General features: G+C 34.8%; 4 protein-coding genes across 10 annotated transcripts in view; all 4 read right to left on the bottom strand.

The window, feature by feature from the left end:
• Positions 1-1145, bottom strand: part of LOC108622783 (putative inorganic phosphate cotransporter) — a 6190-nt gene extending 5045 nt beyond the window's left edge. The window contains exon 1 of the mRNA XM_018020864.2: positions 889-1145. Within this exon, the coding sequence (XP_017876353.1) occupies positions 889-967 (79 nt within the window). The 5' untranslated portion in view covers positions 968-1145. The remainder of the gene's footprint in view (positions 1-888) is intronic.
• Positions 1146-2211: 1066 nt separating this feature from the next.
• Positions 2212-9655, bottom strand: LOC108622782 (putative inorganic phosphate cotransporter). 2 transcript variants are annotated; one of them, XM_026811735.1, is made up of 8 exons: positions 9214-9655; positions 9069-9154; positions 7688-7821; positions 5910-6207; positions 4875-5125; positions 4364-4513; positions 3865-4245; positions 2212-3741 (listed from the first exon to the last, which is right to left on the bottom strand). In XM_026811735.1, the coding sequence occupies exons 2-8, from the start codon at positions 9121-9123 to the stop codon at positions 3598-3600; spliced, it is 1413 nt and encodes a 470-aa protein (XP_026667536.1). In that variant the 5' UTR covers positions 9124-9154; positions 9214-9655; the 3' UTR covers positions 2212-3597. The 2 variants fall into 2 exon arrangements, with proteins under 2 accessions (XP_026667536.1, XP_017876352.1); XM_018020863.2 differs by having other exon boundaries at positions 9069-9140.
• A 122-nt stretch (positions 9656-9777) lies between these two features.
• Positions 9778-15300, bottom strand: glu (structural maintenance of chromosomes 4-like protein gluon). 2 transcript variants are annotated; one of them, XM_018020893.2, is made up of 8 exons: positions 15089-15300; positions 14581-14843; positions 14315-14506; positions 14074-14250; positions 13706-13998; positions 13365-13644; positions 10534-13286; positions 9778-10452 (listed from the first exon to the last, which is right to left on the bottom strand). In XM_018020893.2, coding segments are annotated over exons 1-8 (4077 nt in total). In that variant the 5' UTR covers positions 15090-15300; the 3' UTR covers positions 9778-10334. The 2 variants fall into 2 exon arrangements, with proteins under 2 accessions (XP_017876382.1, XP_026667538.1); XM_026811737.1 differs by having other exon boundaries at positions 15177-15300.
• Positions 15301-15417: 117 nt separating this feature from the next.
• LOC108622786 (zinc finger protein 222) lies at positions 15418-18788 on the bottom strand. 5 transcript variants are annotated; one of them, XM_026811739.1, is made up of 7 exons: positions 18444-18788; positions 18201-18338; positions 16543-16735; positions 16335-16474; positions 16104-16266; positions 15772-16026; positions 15418-15699 (listed from the first exon to the last, which is right to left on the bottom strand). In XM_026811739.1, the coding sequence occupies exons 2-7, from the start codon at positions 18278-18280 to the stop codon at positions 15571-15573; spliced, it is 960 nt and encodes a 319-aa protein (XP_026667540.1). In that variant the 5' UTR covers positions 18281-18338; positions 18444-18788; the 3' UTR covers positions 15418-15570. The 5 variants fall into 5 exon arrangements, with proteins under 5 accessions (XP_026667540.1, XP_017876358.1, XP_026667539.1 ...); XM_018020869.2 differs by lacking the exons at positions 18201-18338; positions 18444-18788 and adding exons at positions 17261-17398; positions 17504-17741; XM_026811738.1 differs by having other exon boundaries at positions 18201-18788.
• Positions 18789-18815: the final 27 nt, after the last annotated feature.

The raw sequence follows: 18815 nt of genomic DNA, 5'->3' as shown, positions 1-18815 counted from the left end.
CAAAAAACGAAAATTTCGAAGAATTTGAAGGGGTACCCCTTGGAAAAATCTCGGAAAAATCAAAAAATTTTTTTTTGTCAAAATATCGAAAAATATCGACATATATTCTAAAAAGCGTAAAAAATATAGCCTATACATCTTTAATGAATGCACACAGTTCCAGAGGCAGAATAATTTTCAGAATAAAGTGAAACAATTTGGGTGTAATGAATGTTGTAAGAACAGAATGCCAATATTGATGGCACCCAGTATTCCTTATTTTCTCAGAACGTTGTTTGGCTGATTAAATGTGGAACACTGGTGTTGATAATAAATGATTGAGAATGACTGAAACGCTGTTCGAGGATGAACGGATACGTAGATAAACAAAATATCTTGACCGATGAAGAAAAAGTAGTTGTACGAGCGATTAGAAGAGTTTGGACATGTGAGACGCACGTTTTTAATCAGCAGCAGACGTCACTAATCCACATCGAACCGAGTGGCAAATAAAACTTATCTATGATTGAATCGTACTAAATCAGAATCAGATTGACGTTCGATCTTCAGAAAAGATCGCCGTCCATTTAATGACGTATTTACGCGTATCAATCGTAATTTCCCGAGATTATATCTGCACTGTATACTTATGTATTGGGGGACTCGGGGAATGCCGCGAAACGAAACGTGAAAAATACACGATCAATTGAAATTGATTAGTTGTAGTGCGTATTATAAAAATTATCTGTGACGGAATCGAAAATTTTATATCGTCGATGAAAACGATAATGTCTACATTTATTGTTCAGGCACAAAGTTGTTGAAGTTCGAAGCTGGAGCGTCTGTATTAAATATGAATACATGCGCAAGACGAGAAGATTGTTAATGTAACGCACTGAATTGAAATACCTTTGGGTTTGGATGTCGGTATCTGCATCCGCTCCGAGATGGAGATGATAGAAACTCTTTTCCCATGTGCGTGGGTCATGTTCTCGATGAATATGTTCGCAAACGTGCACGAGGTTCGCCAGGTAGAGTCGAGTCACGTCACTGTTACGAAGTAAATCGCAAAAAAGACACTACGATCCATCAATCGGCCGATCGTGGTTTTATAGTCCATCACCGAAAAGGGTTTCTCCCACTCTCATTATTCGAGCTGCACGCTCTGCATGCGTACACATAACAGTCGCATTATCACTTCATTTTCCTCCCTTATCTAACATGAAACACAGATATAGTACAGTTGCAGCAGCAGTAGCAACGATTACTTTGTAATATATTAGTATAAGTGAACTAAACGCAAAGCCTCGTAACGAGAATCGCAAAATCTATAAATGATCAATTATCAGTCTCCCGTGTTTTAAATGCTGTTTTTATCTTCCGTTTCTATTACCAATCACGTCCTTTTGAAACTTAAGCAACCAATAGTACAGGCAGAAACGACTATGCGAGATTGAGGCAATTCAGAATTGATGCATCGATCAAGTAGATAGAAATCGATGAGGCTTCGTATCCTGCGATTACACAGTTTTCAGATGTAACGTTTGATACCTGTGATAAGAAATCAATTTAACGAATATCAGCGAATGGACCGAGAGCGATCTCACATCGTTTAATAATATTAATGATACTCGTATTCAGTTTATCATCGTTTGCACTTTAGACAAAACAACGATTTTTTTAGTGATAATTAAACTCCGCGTCGCAGCGTACTTGTATTATTGGTTTTCAGTACGTGAATCAATTTTTCATAGTAGTTTTCCTCAAGACAAGGATTGCTCAGTTGTTACCTTATCAGAGTTTTATCGTTGCTCCTATAATTGTATCCGTATCTTACAGAAGATTGTTCTGCATGGAAGTGCAATGAACTATCGATGTAACTGTTTTTAAACAATAAACCATACGAACAGTGCATTCATTTTTAAATAAAAGCTAATAATGTTCTTTCGTCTTCAGTAAAGCTAATAATGTTCTTTCGTCTTCAGTACATAAATGTAAACCGCAGAATTTTATGAGAATATTAATGACGAGTTTGACTCGTCATTCATTCCATTTAATTTGTATGTAAAGTTCTATTTAATTTGTATGTCCAAGGGCTAAGGGAGAGAAATTTGCTATCTGATTCAAGAATTCAATCTGTTCTTATAGTAACTCAGTAAAAAGTATGTTTCGAAATCATAAAAAAAATATACAAAGTCACAGGTTTCAATGTAAAATACAGCATTACAATCATTGTTTCTTATTGTTTCATTTTTTATTTATTTTACACAGAGTATAAAAAGTGTAACTGCTTCTGATCATTTATAGTAAGTTCGCATTTAATAAGTAAAATATCTGTTTTTGTACCTTACAATTTTTTGTTGCACATAAACATTACAGAATCTTATATACAACATTGCAAACGCTTGGGAACTCAAGTCACACTTATGTATACCTAAGTTCCCGAAAGTCTAGGAGCGTTTCGCGCAGCTTGGAAGGTAGTGGGGATCGCAGCGAACCTCCTCCACACGGTTCAGTATACACAGTAAAGTCGGTAAAGCATTGAGATGGGCAGAACGATCAAAAACTGAACTGTGCCCGCTCCTAAACTCTCGGAAACTCAGGTATACATAAATATAGATAGGATATGTATGCCAAATATTTTGTTTAATTGCGTCTAAACTTTTTCAGACGACAATTATACACGTTTCGTTGAGCTTTTCTAATTCGAAAATTTTATTTTCGTCTGTCACACGACAAAAAGAGAACCGCACGCGTTTAAAAAACGAAAAGTCATAGCCGCCGCGCATACTAATCGATTAGAAACTATAATAAATGTTAGACATGTACTATAAAGGCAGTAAACAAATCACGGAAGTACGAAGTATGCGTGTAATACATTAAAATTCATTATCCTTACGTAAGGATCCTGTCGCTACTGTAATTTAAGACTCTTCGATGTGTCTATAGAGGACAGTATCGACATAATGTATTACGACACACAGATTAAACTCTCTATTAATCGTTTCTGATAAAGACCAGGTAAATATTTCTATAGCTTGACAACGTCGCGTTTTCTTGCGTAAAAATATGTCTAATCTCATGACTACGCAAAGGAAAATACAGAAAAAGTGTTCGTTTTCATTATAGGACCTCCCTGTTCTATCTAAGCATGCTATCCTTATACTAAATTGAAATAAAAATGTCACATTAGCAGAGTCAAGCGTACAATTAAATAAAAATGTTTACAACACTCGAAAAATTATCCCAGGTTAACCTGACACGTTATTCTCTTCAATCACATAGGAACCTTATTCACGTAGGACAAGACTTAAAATCTACATATTCTTTCCTAAATCTCAGACCTGGAAACGTACGGGTCTCACAACTTGACAAAAGTTCCGAGTTCAGACTAGAATAAGCAGAAACAACGTTGTACTTTATAAGCCTGGAAACCCGTGCAGTCTTTTTACGTTAATTTTATAACTGCCATTTGTCACGCGGCAACGTGTGGAAATTCATTGAATTTCGTAAATGAAAAAATTGCAGCGCATTTTTCATTCTTTGATTATTCATTCTCTGGAGCGATCTAGGAAGTAAGGTGTTGTACTTTAAAGAAAACTGAACGTTCCTCAGTGTTCACGCCATCCTGATTTCCTTTTCACTCGTAGGGCTGTTCCATGATTGAACTTCCGCCTGACCGAAGATGATAAAAATTAAATTTCCTAGGAAATATATTGCCGCGGACACGTAGAACACTATGTTCCAATACGTCGGATCCGTCTAAAAACAAATTTATAATCTTTATAGTAAAAGTTTAACAGATTAAAAAAAAAAATCTATATAAAAATTGAAACCACTTTTCATAAGATTTAATTACTCTTACGGGTTCAATGATGCACTTACCTCCTTCTCTGTAGTTACGATTGCGCTACAGACCAACGGTGCAATGATCGCGACTACGGACGCGATGCAGTTCGTAATGGACATCATCGTGCCGGCGAAGTTCGGACTTAAATCGATGTGATTGATTTGAAATCCGCACAGAGAGCCGGCGTTCAGCCCTACGGCTACGACGAGGATCGCCACGGCCGTGGCGGAGTCGTGCACCTGCATCGCGGCGAGACAGATCAAAGCTACCGCTGGTCCCCAGTGAGCGATACTGTTGCAAACTTTTCTGGTCACGCCTCTTGAGACACCCTTATCCAGAGCGTAATCCGCGGCCCAGCACATCGGGAAACTTAGAATCCACATTGCCAAATAAGGGAGAGCTGCCATCATACCGTTCTAGAAACGAAATTAATTAGGCATTTTTATTACATTGAATCGTAATTGTAAAAGATTGGAATTCAAATTTTTGTGAAATACTTTGTTTGATAAAGTTTTATCCTTACGCGATGCTCACCTGTTCTAGATTGTATTCTAACACTTTGTCCATGTACGTGGGTAGCTCCGTAATAAGAGTCCAGTATCCCCAGTTTTGTCCGCAGTGCGCGATTATAAGTGCCCACATAGGAACCGAGGTGAAAATAGCTTTCCATGGCGTTTTCGCTTTCTTTAAAAATAGAACATAAATGAAAATTAGTATAATATAATAAATGAAAAATTCTAATATCCCACGGTTTATGTCTTCTTTCTCATAGATTGCAATAGTCTTTGTTTAAGATTGTCTATGTATTATGTATTTCGCGCTAGCATCAATAAGATTATTATAATACCGATGCAGAACAACTAGTGCAGTTGCGTCACTAAAAAGGTATTTAGATCTACAAGAGGAAAATGTATGTACGTGCAAATTCCAATGCAAATTAAACGGGAAGTCCAATCTGTTTTATCGATCATTTCTTCTAACGGTAAATTGATCGTTTCGCCGTAATATTATAATAAAAGGAAATACATGAAAAATTCCATCTTACCGGCTCGTTTGATGACTTTTCATCCGTGTCACTTTTCAAACTGTTCTCTATATACCGTCTCTCTTTCTCCGATATTCTTGTACTCTGAGAAGGACTGTCCGCACCGAAAAAGAAAAATATAATGCTCCAAAGTAGGGCACATCCGCCGAATAGGTAAAAGATTGACGGCCACCCGACGAGTGAAGCGACAAATCCAGAAATTGGGAAGCAAACAACGGTACCGAATTGTGCCCCGGCATAAGCGAACGTCCCTAGGGAATAAATAAAGAATTGATAAAGGAAACACTTTAAATTATAGTCGCGCAATGGAGATATTATATGGGGTGCTAAAGGAGGTCAACGATTTGAATTCTGAACGTGCGCGACAAATTATACATCTGCTGCACGCGTTAAGGTAGAGGTCAAGGTATCGACCGATCAAGGCTGTTCAGGAAAAATCCTTGATTGCCTCGTCTTCAAGTTGAATCAACGAAACTACAAAGCGAAATCGTGCATAACGAAGCAGAAATATATAATTTTGATAAGGCAACTGTTATATGTATATTGTAATTTCCAATTGTAATTACGTAGATACGTATATCTACATGACGTTGCACAACACTAAATTGTCGAAGTTCTTTTGCTTGACAATAATTGAAGCCAGATTAAAGAAATAAAAAAATATATTTACTAAAGATTGTTGACCGAGTTTGCGACCTCCTTACAAAATTATTCCATTTCAATATCAGTTACAAAAGCACGTTTAAGTGCACGATAATTTATTATCAATTCGTTTTATCATTTCATTCAGAACTTTTATTTCATTAATTGCAGTCATTAATGCCTGATTTTTTATAATGTAATAAGTTGATTAATATGGCCGATATTCAGAGTCGTTGCTTATTCTTAAAATCGTCTTAAGAATTTGCTATCCCTGTCTATCTCATATTTCCAGTCCTTGTCTTGTACAGGAAACAGGGACTTAAGCAAATGCTTAAGACGATCTTAAGAATAAGCAACAACTCTGAACACCGGCATAAGATTAGCAATCCTCACCTAGTCGGGCTCGTTCAGATGGGGGCGCCCATTTGGAGAGAAGGGTATGCGTGCATGGTAAAAGGCAACTCTGACAGAGGCCCATGCCCACTCTGCAAATGCAGACAGCGAAATAGCCTAATGAGGCAACCGTTGGTATCAATACGTTAAAAATTCCGCAAAGTAACATTCCGATACTGAGTAATTTTTGAGCACTCCAAACTCCTGCTATGTAACCACTCGGTATTTGCATCACCGTGTAGCCCCAGAAGAAAGAGCTCAATATCAAGTTCCTCTCTGGCGAAGTCCAATTGTAGATCTAATCGCATAAATTCAATTTAGATTTTAATGCCTGATATAAATTTATTTGTACAAATTGTTTAATCGACTACACGAATATTCATCAGTTTGGTCGTTTAAGTAATTCGAAATAATCGCACAAGCTGAAACGTGACATTTATCTGAGTACTAATGCATCGTTCGGCAATTCTATTTAAAAAAGTCATTTGTATGTCACTCATAACAGTGCCCAAGAAAATAGTTTGCGAAGGATTGTGTGATTCATGCCGTACTGTATGTATAGATGTAATACGACCATAACGTTATATAATATGCATATTTGTATGAACGGATAAAATTTCCAACATCGAAGTTGGACGCATCTGGCTCAAACGCTTTTGTGTTTTGCACATAATCTATTTGTTTAATTTCTCTACTGAAAACTAGTTGTATTTCGATATTCTTAATTAGAGCAATAATTTGTTCAGACATATTGTACATTTGTCTCCATTGTCTTTTTATATCAGAATTTGTTTTGAGATCGATTGCTTATAGAATGTATTAACAGATTTATATCTCTCTCCCTTTCGTCTCCTCCTCTGAGCAACTTTTACACACGCAAAGGTCGCGTAATTTACGTCACATGGTATGTAGGCGAGACGTTAGAGATATCTAATATGAATATAATAAGAAAGCATTGCGTTTCATTATCTAGTCATATCAAACTTCTAAATGACACAATTAAACACTTGAAATTATGTTGAGTCCGTTAAAACGTTCGATTAAAGAGCTCTTGTGTTTTAGATGTTTATCAATTTTGACATGTATTCGTTCATATAAGATAATGAAAAAATAAAACGAGAAAGTATTGAACGTGTACTAAACCGTGTGATTTCGAGAATTTCAAATATTTGAGATACTTAATGATTACTACTTAAAATCACTTTTATCGCTACGGATTTTCCAATATCTGATAGTGGTATCGACATCATTGACAAGACATTAAACTACTTATTGCCATGTGCGAGTAGAGTGAATCCGTTTCCTCTATCTAGATTTTTATGTCTCGCAATTTTTGTTCAGCCAGTGGAAAGGTATGATAAGCGTCTGTCCTTCGCGCGGTATACAAAGTAAGACAGGTTTTCTTTTTTATTATTTTTCAAGTATGAAACTGAATGATTTATTACGTGTAACAGAAACTAATTACTCGTAAATACAATCTATCCAATTTTAGACATTGCTGGAACAACAATATAAAAATCAAAAGATGTATGCAAAAAAGAGCGAGATAATCTACAATACGTCATCAAATGTGGAATTTTTTGTCGACAGAAATTAGAGATGTTCCAACTGACATTAACAATTTTAATTTTATCTTTCACAAATGCGTTTGTGCAATGTGTCATATTTCAGTCCATTATTGCATTATGTTACATAGCTGTAGTAATTGGCAATAAAAATATTTACACGAAGTGTCTGACTTTATCAGTTTCTCTTATTGGAATCATGTACAAATTTACCTCGACGTCAAGGCTTTGATGCTTGGTGCTGCTCATCGCGACGATGGCTTCCGACATGCTCACTCGAAGAGTATATCCAAAGCAAACTCCGAAGAAAAGTAGAAGAATTTGCAGGTGTCTGACACCAAGACGACCTAAAGCGCAAGAATTTTTCTTGATCAAAACAAATGCAAGAAATGGAGAAGATTTATAGGGTAATGGACATGGAAATAGGACGATCCTACAATACGAGGCTCAATTAATTTTAGATCGTTTCAAAAATAATCCCTTTCAACTTTATTATACTAAATTACAAAATCGATAGGTAACTGCCAAACGTCTTATCTCAACAAGCTAATACATATTAATACACGTTTGCTGTCCTCGAGCTATCACTTATCAGTTCTTTTATTAAAAAAAAAAAAGCACAACTAAACCGCCTTAAAATGCGTAATATTAGTACTGATATTAATAATTACATAAGTGTGTTTATTGGCATTGGCTTTGTGCTTTTTATATCTAGTTGCGTAAACAAATTAATTTTGTATAATTATTGTTCACATTTATGTCTGTAACTTCCTTCCGCGTGATAGATAGCCGAAAAATAGTATTCATCGTTGCAACACTGCACGTTCAGAATTGCGTTGCAAAAAAAAATGTAAAAATTTTACTTAACTCATTCTATTTCAATATATTCACTACAATAGTATTATAAATGTCCTGCAATAATTTACACTTAGCGATTTAAGTATTCAATAATTGACTTTCGGTATAGTTTCTTTTCAAATTATATGACGACATCTGAGAAATGCACTTATAAGAAAGTTATGAAATCACTCTGTTGAAACAAAAACAAATGCGGGAAAACAAAAGCGATAAAAATTGTACTACATCAATAAATCATTCTTGGATATCAACAATTGATCGATATCAGTTGTGTGCAATGAAATCGACGAAGAGTCGATAAATAGTTTCTCATATAGCGATCAGCAGCGGTAGTTGATTAAAAAGACGAGCGAAATTCCGAAATTAATCTAGAGATAAAGAAAATTTGTAAAAAATGCTTCGTGTTAGTACACGTGAGAATACATAAACGATAATTAAGATAATATTCTCGGAATGACGATAGGAAGATAGATTACTAACAATTTAGTACAAGAAATTACATGATTTTGCGTCTAATTAGATAGATACAACGTTATAATTAACAAATTTATTGAAAATGAAGATAAGGAAGAGGCAAGTATAAAAATATACACGAAAGGAGAAATGAAGGCAGTAAAAATTTTAAACACAGGCATGCTTCCAGTTTGAAAGTTATTTAAGTTACGTATAGATAATAAAAATTGTAATCCCTGATTGTTAACAACAGGAAAATAATGAAAGAAAGTGAAGAATTTACCTGGACTCGTTGTGGGTCCTTTGTCTTCATTCTGTGACACTTCCGCGCTCTTCATGGCTGTAATTTCCAATACTATAAAACACAGACTGTTCAAATTCTAATCTCTCATACTCGATGATACTTATATCGTACGTAGAATACCCACTCCCCGCTTGGCGGCAATGCAACCAATCCTTTTCCTTATGAATCTATCCCACTTCTTCGTAATTTTCCGACACGTTTGTTTCATTCGAATTCGATGAAAACTGAAATACTTGACGTGTTTCAACGAAAAACGAAAAACACTTAGCCGTACACATCGACATAATTACTTTTTATCAAACAGCGATCACCTCATATATATACACTATGAAAATTTAAAAGAACAATTAATGTACCGATTATTATCGAGGAATTTCACACGGGAGTAAATACTGTTATTACCTTGTAATTAAAATTACCATTTCGGTACATCCATCTGATGACCTGTGTGGGCGAGTGCCGGATATATCTAATATCTATCTCTTAATATTAAAGTTACAAACAACACTTGGAAAAAACCTTGTTTTATTAAGCATAGTATTCGGCGGGACACATCGTACAGCGAGAGTGTCGCGGCGGAAAGAGCGCTCGTACCGAAAGGATTAACGACGATGCATAATATTGTAAAGGGGCCAGCAGGGGAATAACAAGACGCAAATGTATGAGTTAACATTTATTTTACGTACGTAAAAAAGTATATCAAAATAATATTTATTTACATGCTCATTTCTAAAAATATTTTAAACGTTTTTATGTGTTTTTTTTACAAGCCAAGTGTAATGTACAAACAGATTAGTTAGTTCATACAAAAAACGGATGATTCAATTTTGGCTTTCCCAATTCATCAATGCTCTGCATCTTTTGAATGAATGAATGACACATTTGTAATCAGATATTAAATCATCTCTTTGTAGTTTCAGTGCAAGTATAATGTGTCTTATATACCGGTATGTTGTACATATATAATTATTTATTTTGAAAATTAAATTCTGTATTCTTTTATAGAATTATATACATATAACTATAAATATGGTTAGTATTGAAACACTTTAAGTTGCGTTTAATAACTATATTGCTGACTTACTTTTCAGGTTGATCGTAGAAAAGAATAGTTATAAATAGTAAATTAAAGAGTCATGTCGAATAAAATTAAATTTTTTATAGGCCACTAATTATAAATCCATCGGAGAATAATATATACTCTCCTTGTCTCCATGGTTAAAGATATTAATCAAAGTAAATATTTCATAATTTTCGTTTTTTCTTTAAATGTCTTGTATGAGTAGCTTCCTTTATGTTATTCTCCGTTACATTGTTGGGTGGTACTTTCTCTGGTGTTGGACATAATCCTAGCGGGGGCAATCTATGAATCAGAAATGGTGGCAAATTATATTTAAGTAGATTAAAATTTCAATAGATTAAAACAAGTTTTTGCTGTACTTACTGGGATAAAAGGTCTGTACTTGGATCTCGATCTTTATCAGATTGCACACTTATCGGTGTACAATTTTCTCTGGTTTGAGTTTGAGTTTGTATTCTGAATTTCTGCATCTGTGAATACTGCGACTTGGAAGTGACCTGTGACGGAGGGGCAATACCACTATTTTCATAATATTTTCCAACGTCGATCGTAACGCATTTTGTACAATTGTACGTTTTGTATATCCCAACTAGATAATCGGCAAGTTCGAACATATTAGATCGCAAAGATATAATTATGAATTGAGCATTTTTTGTCCTCTCCTTAATGTAATTGCCGACGATAGAAACATTTTTGAAATCCAACGCGGCATCTATTTCGTCCATAAAATATAAAGGAGTCGGCTTATAATGATGGAGCGCGAACACGAGCGCGAGAGAGCTCAGAGTTTTTTCACCACCGCTGAGATTGCAAATGTTTTTCCAAGATTTCTTAGGAGGTCTCACACTAAAAGCGATGCCCTCGCTGAAAGGATCCAAAGAATCGACTAATTCCAGTTCCGCGTCACCGCCTAACGTGATCATTTGATACATTTCTTTCAATTTGTCGGTGATGATAGTGAAACCAGCTAGGAATTCTTGAATTCTGCGACGTCTTGCTGTTTCGTAAATCTCTCGCATTCTATTGCGTTCGACCGTCATTTTTTCCACGTCCGCCGCACGTTGCAAATACAATGCGTCTTTTTCTTTATACTCCTCGATAACTTGCATATTCGGTACTTCCGCAGGTAATCTTTTCTTAGTTTTTTGTAAATTAGCTACAAGAGCATTTGCATCTAACATACTGAGTTCGTCCTCCGTGAAGTTCTTCAACTCCTCAGTGTTCTTACCAGGTATTACTTGAAGTTTCATGCCAGCTATTCTTTTCGTGAGTTCTGGAATCGTATGTTTTAATTCTTTCATTATGCTCTTGTGCTCTTTTAATTTCTGATCGAGATCAATCTTAATTGCTTTCAACTTATTTTCTCTGGTTTGTAAACCGTTCAGTTCTTCCTTAAATGATGACATGGCTTCATCTCTTTCTGAAAGCCCTTGCTTAAGTTCTTCCAGTAGTTTTAAATATTCTCGACCTTTTTCTTCTAATTCTTGTCTTTCTTTTTGAATATCGCGAAGTCTTTGCTCACTATTATGTATATCGTTTTCTAAGGTTTCTATTTGTCGTTCAAGTTTCTTTACATTTCTTTCAGCTGTTTTGATAGCCACTTGCAATCTACATATTTCAGCTTTACCTTTATCAATCGCTTTATTCAAACTAGCTATATGTTTTTGCTTTTCTTTTACAGAGCCGCCTGATAAATCCTCTATTTCTTTATTGATACGATTCACTTGGCTTTCAATAGCGCTCGAATTTTCGCTTACTTTTTCCAGGTTTTTCTTGGCACCGTTCATCGCTTTTTCTAACTGCTCAACTTTTCTAGGATCCGACACTGAATCCTTAGCTTTCTGTTCTTGCACCTTAATTTGAGCTAACAGCGATACCTTCTCTTCTTGTAACGCCTTCACATCGATACGTAACTTCTCTTTATTAACTTTCATATCCTTTAAACTTACATTTAAACTATGAACCTGATTTTCTAACTCTTGACCTCTGGCTCTGTATTGATTGCACTCTTCGCTGAGTTTAGACAAATCTAGTTCTAGCTTTTCGATATCCGCCGCTGATAGTTCATTTCTCACAACTTTTTGTCCCATTCTACCTCTGGATACCGTCTTGCCACCTCCGCTCATTGTGCCTGACAATTCAATTAACTCGCCTTTCAACGAAACTACCCTGAAACGTTGCTGTCCATACGCGATACGCGTTGCTTGATCCAAATCATTCGCAACCAACGTATCTTGTAATCCATAATAAAATGCCGGCAAAACTCTTTCATCTTCAACCTGTATAAGATCGAAGAGCCTTGGCACATTCTCTGGTGTTCGTATCTTTTCTTTGCATTTTGATAAAAAGCGTTGTTGTTTTTCTAACGGTATGAACGTTGCGCGTCCTATATCGTTCTGCCGAAGGAACATGATACACGCTTGCGCGGTCGCGACTGTGTCGACTACGATATTGTCCAAAGGACCACATGCTGTCGAAATTGCGACGTCGTATTTCCCATTTATAGCACCGAGATCACCTAATCTTCCAAAAACGCCAGGAATTCTGCCTTCCCTTTTCTCACGCATTAAAGTATCTACAATTCTGTTTCTTGACCTGTTCGCTTGCATAGCTGCCCTCTGTTCTTCAAACGAAATTCTCCTGTCTCTCAATTTTGAACTCATTTCAACATCTTTCGTTTTCACCGTTTGCCATTCCTGTTGCGCTTCTGCCAATTTCTGTTCAGTGTGAGGAATTTTATTTGTTAAACTTTTCAGTTCTTCCTCCCGTGCATTCAAATTGTTTGTTGTCGATTTCAACGACTGTCTTAACTTTTCTAATTTTTCTTTTTCCTTCAATTCAACTGACATGTACAGTTCTAGTTCGGATTGAGCAATATTAAACGTTGCTTGAGCTTGATCAACGTCTTTTCTTAGAGATATCAATGTCTTCTCAAGCTTCGAACGTTCATTTGCCAGTGGTTCCGTTTTTCTACTTAGGTCAGCCATCAATTTTTCTAATTCTGCTTCTTCTTTCTCTTTGCTCTTCATATGTTTCTCGACAAGCTCTTCGCACTCCTGAATATTTTTTGTACTTTTTTCAGGTACCTTAGATTGTTCTTCAAGATTAGATTTCTCCTGTAAGAAAAGTTCAATCATCAGAATTAAAAGAACGATATTAGTTTAAATATCTTATAAATAAAAGAGGAATGTTACTGTTCTTAAAGATGCAATATTAGCTTTCCGTCTTTTATTCGTTTCCACGAATTCCGCGTGAAGCGACTCATCATGTTTTCTCAGATTATCAAACTCCGTATCAATTTTATCTTTCCGTTTCTGTAAATCATTCCATGCCTTACTTCTTTCTTCCATTACTTTTCTCTTTTCCTCTTTCTCATCAGAAATCTCTTTCATTTTACTCATAAGATTGGACATATCCGTCTCTAATTCATTTACTTTACCCTCTTGTTGTGCGAGCTCTTCTGTTGTTTTATATCTATATAAAGAAGTATTATTAAAAACAATGTACAACGCAGTTTCAGCAATAATAAAATTACCTTTGATGACAATAAATTTCATGTTGCAGTTTTGTAATTGCATTTTCCACCTCTAAGTATTGGATAGCTTCCTGCATAGGTTCTTCTAAACCTTCTTTTTCTTTCTCAACCATCCTAAGGCGATTTAATCTTTCAGCTCTATATTCCGTCAGAAGGTCTACTTTTTCTGATAACTTTTCTATCGGTTCTTTGAACCGAACCGTTCCGATTATATCTTCTAGATATTCAAGCATACCAGTCTCGTTCTCATTCTGACTCTTAGGTTTCATCATTGCTATTTGTTCTACTTCCCCCTAGTGTCAAAATCATTTTTATCAGTTGAGCAATAAGGAATACTATAAAACATTAATGAACAATGTTTTACACACCTGTAAAATTAAGAAACGATTGTGAATCAAATCTACACCATGAGACCTCAAAAGTTTGGCAATCTCTTTGAACTGAACTTTCTTCTTATTCAATTCGTAATAAGATGAATTATCCTTAAATGCTGATCGCGATATAACAAATTCGCTATTTGGGACAACATCATAATCCGTACCGGGCTAAAACATAAAATGTGATGAACACCAACTCATACTATTGAATAATCTTAAGTGTACAACATACTTTATCAATAATTTGTTGGAAATGTACAGACACTGTACACTTAGTGATATTCTGATACTGTTCTGACTTGTGTATCAAAACTGATAGTTTCTTTGACCTAATCTTACTAGCTCTATATCCGAATACAAACAACATTGAATCTATTGCATTACTCTTGCCATTTCCATTCGGCCCGATAATAGCTGAGAAACACTAAACAAAGAAGATCAATATTAGTACCAATTTATCAATAACTATAATATTGCTTTTAATTATTTAACTTATACCTTGTGAAATGGGCCAATGACCTTTGTACCTCCATAACTTTTAAAATTTTCATTCACAATCTTATTGATCATTAGTCTTGGACCATTACTATTCAGTTGATTTGTTGCTGGAAGAGGTGGTGGTATATATATGTCGTCATCCACTCTTAACCCACCTTCTTCATCCATATCCAGGCCAATATCCTCTTCTTCAACTTCCATTTCCTCAACAGCATTGTTTTTAGCAACTTCGTCAGTCATTTCGTTCATATATTTTTCACTCACTAATAAAAATTATATTAAAAAGAACGTAAGTTCATGCGATATAAGAATCACTAATTAAAGGTTAGAAAACATTAATATTTAAAGTACACAAGAACAAATCGATATTCTTATAAAAAAATCTTTCATTAATACTATGTTCTATACCAAAACTATCTAAATAACTAATGGAACATAAACAAAACAGAAAAATCAATTTATAAATCTTCCCGCCTATCTGTTACATCATTTAATATAGTAAACATACTTCGGTTTTCGATATTGTCAAAAAGGAATGTATTACTTTACGAATTACACTTAAATTCACGACAATATCCATTTCACCATTATTTTACCTAGTTTCAAGGATGTTTAAGAACATCGTCGACTTTTAAATTGTAAATAAACCGCGTCCCGAATAACGTAATGAATGAACCGGCGTTGCTGGCGTTGTCCCGAATTCAAATTTGAAATCATAACGTACGCCAGCCAGACTACCAACTGCAATCTCAGTACTCATAATTTGTAATTTTATTACAAACAACAATAAGTAACAAGAAAAAAACTTGAAGAAAGTATCACAAAATATTATACAGATATTATCATCTATAGAATCACATTTTATAGTCACATAAAAATAAAAAATAAAATCTGTAGGATAACATGGTAATGACAATCGTTTTGACATAAATTTTCAACATTTAAGAATTGTAAATACACAGATATTTTATGAATGATAAAAGACCTCCGTTAGCTGCAAATCCTTTGTTTCAATGGAAGTTCGCTATCAGAATCACTGGAGTCATTAGTAGCGCCAGGCTCATCATCTGAAGAAGAATAATCTGTTTGTCTTACTTCTACATTCTGTGTTCTTTTAAGCTATAAATATTAATCAAGTTAGTAAATTTTATCAGTATGTATAAGGGAAAAACGATACTTAATCAACAGTACCTTATGCCAACTTTTAGCAAGTCTTTTAGGTGTATTATCTTTCGGAACATATTTCTCAGCAACCCCTTCAACACGTCGGATGTCGAAATCTTGATCTACTTTAGTCACGGTCTGCAATCTCTGCTGTTCTGATGTTACGTACAGATCATTTGGCTGATGGTAAGTATTATGCACTTCGTATGCCCTTTTGCTGCAAAATAAAGCGGCGCATACTGTACATTTTATTAAGTCTTCTGGAACAGCTTCTCTTTCCTCCTATTAATCATAATGATACAATGTATAAATATAGCAGATATATTAAAACTCGTTTATAATTTATATTCCTTTTTTACTTGAGTATGAGCTCGTTCCAAATGCCGTTGCAAATTAAACTTAATAACATATTCAGCTCCACACAAATGGCAGTAATATACACTGAGAGCATCGTTCATTGAATTCACTTTAATCTTATTGCTAGGCGGTGGGGTCGCTATAGGTTGAAACAAGTGCACCATTCTAAAAAGTTAATTATTCAATGAATTTTCAGGAGTATTTGCTATAATTACGTTATAAAAATGTTCTACCTTTTGTGTATAGATCGGCAATGGTAATCTAAAGCTTTTCCATTATAAAACAATACATCACAGTCTTCACACTTCTTATGCAGCTCTGTCCTTTTGCTTTCAGATGAATCATGCGATGTTTGATGATTGTCCCTATGTGTCTAATAAAAGTTGGACCAGTTAAAAAAATTAAAGATCAACTATGAAATATATAAAAATAAGAACATACTTTCAAGGGAAACTGCATTCCACAGTAGTGACAAAAAAATTTTGTTGGCGAATTAGGATGAACCTTAAATCTATGTCTTATTGTTGCAGTTACTGACTCAAATGTTTTCCCACACATATCACACTGGGTATCATTCTCTTTTTTCGTTTTCACAGCTTTGCCACGAGTATCTATCTCTTTGTTTGCATGCTTCCTAGTTATTATACACATAATTCTTAATTCTGCATATACAATTAAATTTCTAAAACATCACTTCAATCAATAAATTCTGATTCAATTCATATTTAATCTTTTCTTTTACTGGAACTGAATCACATAAAACCTAACGATGAAAACTAAATTCTACATTAAAAAAAAATATTAAAAAAATGTGCTATCCAACTTAATTGGAAAGAATGTGTTTTTCAAACGTACTAACGTTCGTTCATATATTCGATCTTATAATTATTAATATGATAATTAATTGTTATAGAAGTAAGAAGAGAATTGCAAGTAGTCGGGAAATTAGCATGAAGAATAACTCTATCGGTAATGCTGTTGAATACCATGATTACTATCAACTGCTATCAACTGTTTAGCAAAACAGTTGTATGGCGAGTCTCTTTTGAGAATAGTTGGAAGACATAATAGGTTGCGTCAATAAAAACATAATTGCTTCGTAATAAAATAGTTCACTTGGTTATGGATATTAAAAAGGAGGAATAATGTCTTTCAGTACCTAAAATGTGCCTGTAAGGCTTCCTTGGATTCTAACTCTGTGTTACACAGAACGCAATTGTGCTGTCCTTTAGCACTCATTTAGGCGCCAATTTTTATTTCAAAAGAAACATTAGAAACTGACCGGACGCCCTTGCGCCTAAAATTATAACATGAATGTTTTTCACGTTTTCTAATTCAATTCTAATGTCTATATTTTAATCGATCACAACCCGCAACGGTATAGATTTCATTATTTCCGAACCTAATCGTTTCTTTCAACATACACGCCGTTCTCAGTCGAACGTCGGGAATTTCATAGAACTCGCTGGAACTCGCGTCCGCGTAAAAAAATCAATTTTCAGCCATTTTGTCGGATAGAAACTCGCGCCATCTATCACATAATAAATCTAAGAAGAATAAAACAATCGAGACAATCAGTTTGGCCGAGTGCGCGTCAATGCGCATAATGCAAATAAGCCAATGACGTTGAATAAAAATTGTCGAACGCTATAATCAAATCTAACTATCAGAATGATTGATGTGACAAATGAATCACATAAAACCTAACGATGAAAACTAAATTCTACATTAAAAAAAAATATTAAAAAAATGTGCTATCCAACTTAATTGGAAAGAATGTGTTTTTCAAACGTACTAACGTTCGTTCATATATTCGATCTTATAATTATTAATATGATAATTAATTGTTATAGAAGTAAGAAGAGAATTGCAAGTAGTCGGGAAATTAGCATGAAGAATAACTCTATCGGTAATGCTGTTGAATACCATGATTACTATCAACTGCTATCAACTGTTTAGCAAAACAGTTGTATGGCGAGTCTCTTTTGAGAATAGTTGGAAGACATAATAGGTTGCGTCAATAAAAACATAATTGCTTCGTAATAAAATAGTTCACTTGGTTATGGATATTAAAAAGGAGGAATAATGTCTTTCAGTACCTAAAATGTGCCTGTAAGGCTTCCTTGGATTCTAACTCTGTGTTACACAGAACGCAATTGTGCTGTCCTTTAGCACTCATTTAGGCGCCAATTTTTATTTCAAAAGAAACATTAGAAACTGACCGGACGCCCTTGCGCCTAAAATTATAACATGAATGTTTTTCACGTTTTCTAATTCAATTCTAATGTCTATATTTTAATCGATCACAACCCGCAACGGTATAGATTTCATTATTTCCGAACCTAATCGTTTCTTTCAACATACACGCCGTTCTCAGTCGAACGTCGGGAATTTCATAGAACTCGCTGGAACTCGCGTCCGCGTAAAAAAATCAATTTTCAGCCATTTTGTCGGATAGAAACTCGCGCCATCTATCACATAATAAATCTAAGAAGAATAAAACAATCGAGACAATCAGTTTGGCCGAGTGCGCGTCAATGCGCATAATGCAAATAAGCCAATGACGTTGAATAAAAATTGTCGAACGCTATAATCAAATCTAACTATCAGAATGATTGATGTGACAAAGTCTGTTACGAATACGTTACACATCTCTGCCACATGTAAAAAGCATGTATTTTGTGTTATAATTTTCGAATACATATAAATCTTAA

This window comes from Ceratina calcarata, unplaced genomic scaffold (genome assembly GCF_001652005.2).
Source record: "Ceratina calcarata isolate Rehan_Ccalc_2016 unplaced genomic scaffold, ASM165200v1 scaffold242, whole genome shotgun sequence".
In the NCBI taxonomy this organism is placed as follows: Eukaryota; Metazoa; Arthropoda; class Insecta; order Hymenoptera; family Apidae; genus Ceratina; species Ceratina calcarata.
Note: the sequence above shows the minus strand (reverse complement) of the source record. Positions and strands in the feature narration are given on the sequence as shown.

Bases quoted from the DNA above. Each gene is read 5' to 3' on its own strand.
- glu (XM_018020893.2), bottom strand. The intron at 14,251-14,314 runs GTATGTTGTACA...TTTATGTTTTAG, and splicing joins TCCAACAAATTATTGATAAA to CCCGGTACGGATTATGATGT. The intron at 13,645-13,705 runs GTAATTTTATTA...TTCTTTATATAG, and splicing joins GAAATTTATTGTCATCAAAG to ATATAAAACAACAGAAGAGC.
- LOC108622782 (XM_026811735.1), bottom strand. From the start codon at position 9,123: ATGAAGAGCGCGGAAGTGTCACAGAATGAAGACAAAGGACCCACAACG. The intron at 5,126-5,909 runs GTGAGGATTGCT...TTTATTCCCTAG, and splicing joins ATCTGAACGAGCCCGACTAG to GGACGTTCGCTTATGCCGGG. The intron at 4,246-4,363 runs GTGAGCATCGCG...TTTCGTTTCTAG, and splicing joins TAGAATACAATCTAGAACAG to AACGGTATGATGGCAGCTCT.
- LOC108622786 (XM_026811738.1), bottom strand. From the start codon at position 18,280: ATGAGTGCTAAAGGACAGCACAATTGCGTTCTGTGTAACACAGAGTTA. The intron at 16,475-16,542 runs GTATGTTCTTAT...AACTTTTATTAG, and splicing joins GAATGCAGTTTCCCTTGAAA to ACACATAGGGACAATCATCA. The intron at 16,267-16,334 runs GTAGAACATTTT...TTAACTTTTTAG, and splicing joins TGCCGATCTATACACAAAAG to AATGGTGCACTTGTTTCAAC.